Source organism: Pygoscelis adeliae, unplaced genomic scaffold (genome assembly GCF_000699105.1).
Source record: "Pygoscelis adeliae isolate BGI_AS28 unplaced genomic scaffold, ASM69910v1 Scaffold622, whole genome shotgun sequence".
Classification (NCBI taxonomy): Eukaryota; Metazoa; Chordata; class Aves; order Sphenisciformes; family Spheniscidae; genus Pygoscelis; species Pygoscelis adeliae.
The window spans coordinates 154,644-159,936 of NW_008824297.1; the positions used below are offsets into that span (position 1 = coordinate 154,644).

General features: G+C 56.3%; 1 protein-coding gene across 1 annotated transcript; it reads left to right on the forward strand.

The window, feature by feature from the left end:
* The first annotated feature begins 71 nt into the window (after positions 1-71).
* Positions 72-4,549, forward strand: USB1 (U6 snRNA biogenesis 1). Its single transcript, XM_009318867.1, has 5 exons — positions 72-298; positions 772-825; positions 1,993-2,098; positions 2,981-3,064; positions 3,359-4,549. The coding sequence occupies exons 1-5, from the start codon at positions 72-74 to the stop codon at positions 3,461-3,463; spliced, it is 576 nt and encodes a 191-aa protein (XP_009317142.1). The 3' UTR covers positions 3,464-4,549.
* The last annotated feature ends 744 nt before the right edge of the window (positions 4,550-5,293 follow it).

Consider the following 5,293-nt stretch of genomic DNA (forward strand, 5'->3'; position numbering starts at 1 on the left):
GGTCAGCCGGTGCACGGCGGGGACGGGAGCCCTGGGGGACCCGCCTCGTCCCCGGTGGGGATCCGCGGCCGATGCTCCGGGGAGGGACCCGGCTCTGCCCGTGCTGCCCCGCAGACAGGGTCCAGGAGGAATTCCTGGAGCTGCTGGAGCTCCTGGTCTCCCGCGCTCGCACCTACGTCTCCTCGCTGGCTGCCATGGAGGAGTTCCACCTCAGCCTCTCGCAGTGCGTGGTGCTGCGCTACCACTGGATAGACCCCTTCGTCCGCTCCCTCAAGGAGCGCCTGGCCTCCTTCGACAGGTAGGGACGGCGGAGCCCCGGGAGAGCGCTCCTCGCACCCTTCCCTCTCCCTCGGGGTCTGTGTTTCACCAGCATCCGCATGCTAAGTCGTCTCTGGGAGCTGGTGCTGCACCAGCAAAGCCCTGGGAAGCTTTCCTCTCTGCCTCGGGATCCGGCACCAGACAAGTCAGGCTTTCAAGGACGAGGCTGGAGCTGTGCGTCCTCCAAACCATGGATGGTTTCACTGCTTACTGGCTCAAGCGCCTGCTGAGCATCAGCTGCTTCGGGGCTTCTGTTGCCATGCGGGCTTTGGAGGGCTGGAAACCCGGGGGGGGAATGGATTAATTTGAGCCCAGAAAGGTTCTGGTTGCACCGATTCGGACCGATTGCGGCATGCATTTGCCTTTATCTTTCCACAGCTCGGTAGAAATCCTGTCCCCTCTCCATCCTCTTTTTTTTCCCCACAAGCTGAAGTAGGTTCTTTCTTATTTCAGGTTCTTCTGCGTGGCTGACCAAGTGAAGGTTTACACCAACCAGAACAAAACCAGGTGAGCGAGCAACGGGGCAGCCTGCCTGCCCGCCTGGGGAGAAAGCTGGGCCAGGTGCTGGGTGGATGGGAAGCATCGCCCTGCCTGTCCCATGGTGACCGGGCTGAGCGTGTGACGGGGCGGTATGTGATCACCTTGTCTCCAGAGGTTTCACACCTTTCCCCAGCCACTTGCACAAATTTTTACCTTCAGCGCTGATTCTCTGCAAGCCGTTGGCCTCGTTAGTGGTGGGGGAACCTCAGACTGCAGGATTTCAGTCTTCTGAAGAGAAGAGGTCTGTTCACAACATGACCTGAGGCAGGCCTTTCTGCTGGGGTTAGATTTGTGCTACGGTTTCACAGCAGCTAAAGGAGGCAGCCGCGTTCGCTGCCATCTCCCGTCTGGTTTGTTCTGCGGTTTCGCAAACCCTCGTGCCAGCGCGAGCAGCCTGGGGCGAGCAGAGCTGGCGGCCACCTCTTTTGGCAGCAGTGCCGGCTGTGAAATTGTAGCGCAGGTCTCCCAAGAGCTGGAGAGAAATAGCTTAGATGGTGCTAATTCTCCTGGGTGTCAGCTCGGAAGCCTGATTCCAACTGAACACAATTAAGTAGCGCAAATGTCAAAACAAAGGTGGTTAAAATTGTGAAAAGTTGCTGAATCTAGCGGGAGTGGCAGCCCACGATAGTCATGGGCGGGACGAAGCAGATCCTGGGTGAGACTTACTCTTCAGGGGGCGTCATCCAGACAGTCCTTGAAGAGGTACCTCTTTGTCACGTCTCTCCAGCTTGGTAGTTCCCGTTCCCTGCTTCCTCTCCGGTAAAACCCCTCCGACAACTTCTGCTTTTTGAATGCGGCCACGGCACGGCACGGCACGGCACTCTGCTGACGTACCCATCGAGTGCATCCTTTGCCTGGAAAATGAGTTTTCATGTCCCAAAAGGTGCTGAGTTAATCTAGTAAATCTATGTGGTATATCATCCAGTCCTGCCTCTCCCTGCTACCACATCTTTATTTCCGTTTTTCTTCAAAATACGGTCAGCGTCCTTGAACGCTTAAACCTGGCATTCCTCAAATTATCTTTTGTTAGGGGGTAGGGAATTTGCCCGGTAGGAATGCAGGGCTAAGCGTGCTTACGGCTGTGCTTTCTGCAGCATGAAAGGGTGTTTGCTGTCTCTCCTTGTCTTTCTTTAGGACCTTTATTGGCTTGGAGGTCTCTGCTGGGCATTTCCAGCTGCTGGAGTTGGTCTCGGAGGTGGACAGAGTTCTGGAGGAATTTGGCCTTCCCACGTTCTACAAGGTGAGGGGTCTCCCACTTACTTCCCTGCCGGTCCAGAGGTGCTGGCTGGATCCTTGCAAGAGGTCCATGAAACGTTCACCCCAAATAAACAGGAGCGGGGAGGTTAGACTCTGAAATGGTCTCCTCTGGGCTGGTCAGTGATGCTCATACTTAACACCCTGGACATGATCTTGCTGAGAATGGGACTAGCGCAAGCACCTTCTTGCGACTTCTGCATCGCATCCAGTGCAGGAGAGTAAGGATGTTAACTCTCTGGTGGCCTCTTGAGAATCGGGTTTCTGGGGCGACGGGCCAGATCATACGTGACGGTCGCTGCCCCGCTGTGCGTGGAAGCAGGGTTGTCCTAGGATAGAATGGGCTTAGGGAGAGCACCGTGGGACTGAGGGCGATGCTTGTGCCTCTTCCTTGGGCAGTTTCCTGGGGCATCGCTCCAGCCTCTTTGCTTGGTACTAGCTTTGGGGACAGGTTTTGGATTTTGAAGGGCCAAACCCTGATTTCTCTGTCTCCAGAGCTGAGCAGGGGGCTCTTGTGGGTTATTCAGAAGTGACCCACCTACATACTCCAGGACTGTCTGTGAGAGGTTCTCTGTGCAGTTGGAAAAGCTTCTGCAGAGTTGACCACAGGGAGGCTGGGAACCAGGCAGCCTTGCCCACTGGTGTCCAAAAAGGCTGGGGTGGGGAGCCCAGGAACTCATCTCGCCCCCAGCACTGCCCATATCAGCTCTGCAACTGTTGAGCTGGCAGAGGGGGCTTCCAGCTTCGGGATCCTCCTAGCTCTGCGATCCCAGGCAGGGCAGCATCACACCAGATCTCCCACTGCGGCTCCGTGTGTTGAGCAAAGCCTCCTTTAGCCCTCGCAGTCTGATCCCTGTTTTGTCTTCAGGACCCATCGTTCCATATCAGCTTGGCCTGGTGCGTCGGGGACCTGTCCGGCAGGCTGGAAGGGCAGTGTCTGCGGGAGCTCCAGGTGCGTCCCCACGCAGTGTGGAGAGCAGGGGAAGAGCAGAGCTGGTGTCCAGCCACGTCTCCCTGCCACGGGCGGAGAGTGAGAGATTCTCTTCGCTGAGCAAGACAAACTTCACTGGGTTGAAAGAAGGGAAGCTTTTGGGGGGAGCGTGAGTTAATCGCCCTCCAGAAGGGAAGTCAGAGGCTTCCAGCCACAAACGGCCTCGTCTCTGACTTGGTTCAGAGAGGGAGCTGCCCGACTCCTTCCTCTGGGAGATCCACCCTCCTGGTGCTGACTCCTGCCTCTGTTTTCCAGGACATCGTGGACGGGTTTGAGGACTCGGCGCTCCTGCTGCGTGTCCAATGGGAGCAAATCCGCTGCAAGTCGGGGAACAAGTACTTCTCCTTCCCCTTGAGGTAGGGGCCGGTGGGGCTGTGCGTTTCAGAGCCTCAAAGACCCTGATGTTCAACCAAGGACCGTTCTGCAGCGCAGCTCTGAGTGGTGCGGGCTGTCACGCACCTCCCACGCTCTTCTTGCCTGCTCAGCATCTCTGGGGTGTTTGTGGCCTCAAGTCGGGCTACTTCCAAGTTTGAGTTGCTGGCTGAAGAAATGTGTGTTTGTAGCAGATTTCATCCTCGCTGCTGTATGTGCTGCAGTCAGCACCAGTGGTTCCAGCCATCCCACGGTCACTGATTTTGCTGATTTTTTTAAAAAAAGAAAAAAAAAGTCTCTGTAAAAGCCATAGATGCCTTATGGGAAGGAGGAAGAAGGTAGCGTGGGAAGCTGTTGCTAAAGGGAGAGTGTCTCGCACGGCTGGAAATAGCACTGCCTGATTGTCAGGAGGCTCTGAGCATGCTTTGAGTAGGAAGAGGTGAGGACATGGAGCTGGACTCTCTCGCCAGAGCATCTCCCTCCTGTAAGCCAGCTCAGACAAGTTCCTGGGTCATGTGTCCCTCTCACACTGCTGCTGCCTCTATAGAGAAATTTCAGTATCTGATCCTTTTGCCAAACAGCAGAAGATGAAATCTGGAGGGGAGAGGTTGGAAACCCCTTGTGTTTCAGTGCTCCAGGCTGGGTCTAAAAGAAGAGCTTTGGTTTAAGATTGTGCGTGCCGTAAGCCCAGGACTTTTTTGGTGGGCTGTGTCTCCTGAGAAGCTTGCTGCTGTGTGTGGGCAGCCCAAGAGAGGGCAGTGTCAGCTTTTGCCTGAGCTGGAAGGGCAGTGCCCACGGGTGAGTCAAGGGGTGGCAGCTCCTGCCCAGGCTCCACGCTTTTGCCCCGTGGGAACAGCACCCCCGGTGCCGTGATGACCCTGGGGACAGCGGGGCTGGACTTTGTCCCTTGGGAGAAGCTCTTTTTTAATCTTTTTGTTCCTGCGGGGAGGTCGGCTGCAGCCTCTCAGGTATTCGGAGCAGGATGACAACGTGCTGCCCTGAATCTTTCATTCCACGTCTGTCTGATGAAAGACTCTGGGACTTCTGAGCAGTAAAAATCTGTCTCCTCATGTCATAAAATTGTTTCCGTGGTATATTTCAGCCGTTCCCTTTCAGACGTGCCCAGCTCCCACAGACTTCAAATGAGGCAATACCTGCAAGCGCTTCTGTGAGCTCAGTGCTGCGCTGCCCGTCCTCGCACGCGGGAGAGCCTGGGGGCTTCGCGGCCGTGGGAGCATCCCGGCACGGGTCGTGATGTCTGCCAACACCCCTGCGATAGCTGGTTCTCAAAATCCGTAACAAAATTCTGTTGGGTCTGTTGCCAGTTAGTTTCTGGGATTGGGGATTCTTCACTGTGAGGGTGGTGAGGCACTGGAGCAGGTTGCCCAGAGGAGTTGTGGATGCCCCCTCCCTGGAAGTGTTCAAGGCCAGGTTGGACGGGGCTTTGCGCAACCTGGTCTAGCGGAAGGTGTCCCTGCCCACGGCAGGGGGGTTGGACTGGACGATCTTCAAAGGTCCCTTCCAACCCAAACCATTCGATGATCCTATGATCTGCGTGTTAAGGCATGTGACTACACCCGGAGTTTTCTTTTGGGGAAGGAAAAGCAAACAAAAATTGATATATTTAGCCCTTGGGGACTTCCAGTGAAACTGGCTCCGGCACGACCGGTTTCTCCGTGGTCCGAGTCCAGCAGTGCCAGGTTAATGCTCAACCAGCGGCCCCGCTCCCTCCCCGGTGGGGCCCGGCTTGGCACGTTGCCCTGTTTTGTAACTCCGGCGGGTGTCAGGGACCCCGCTCCTGCCTTCGGGGACGGGGGA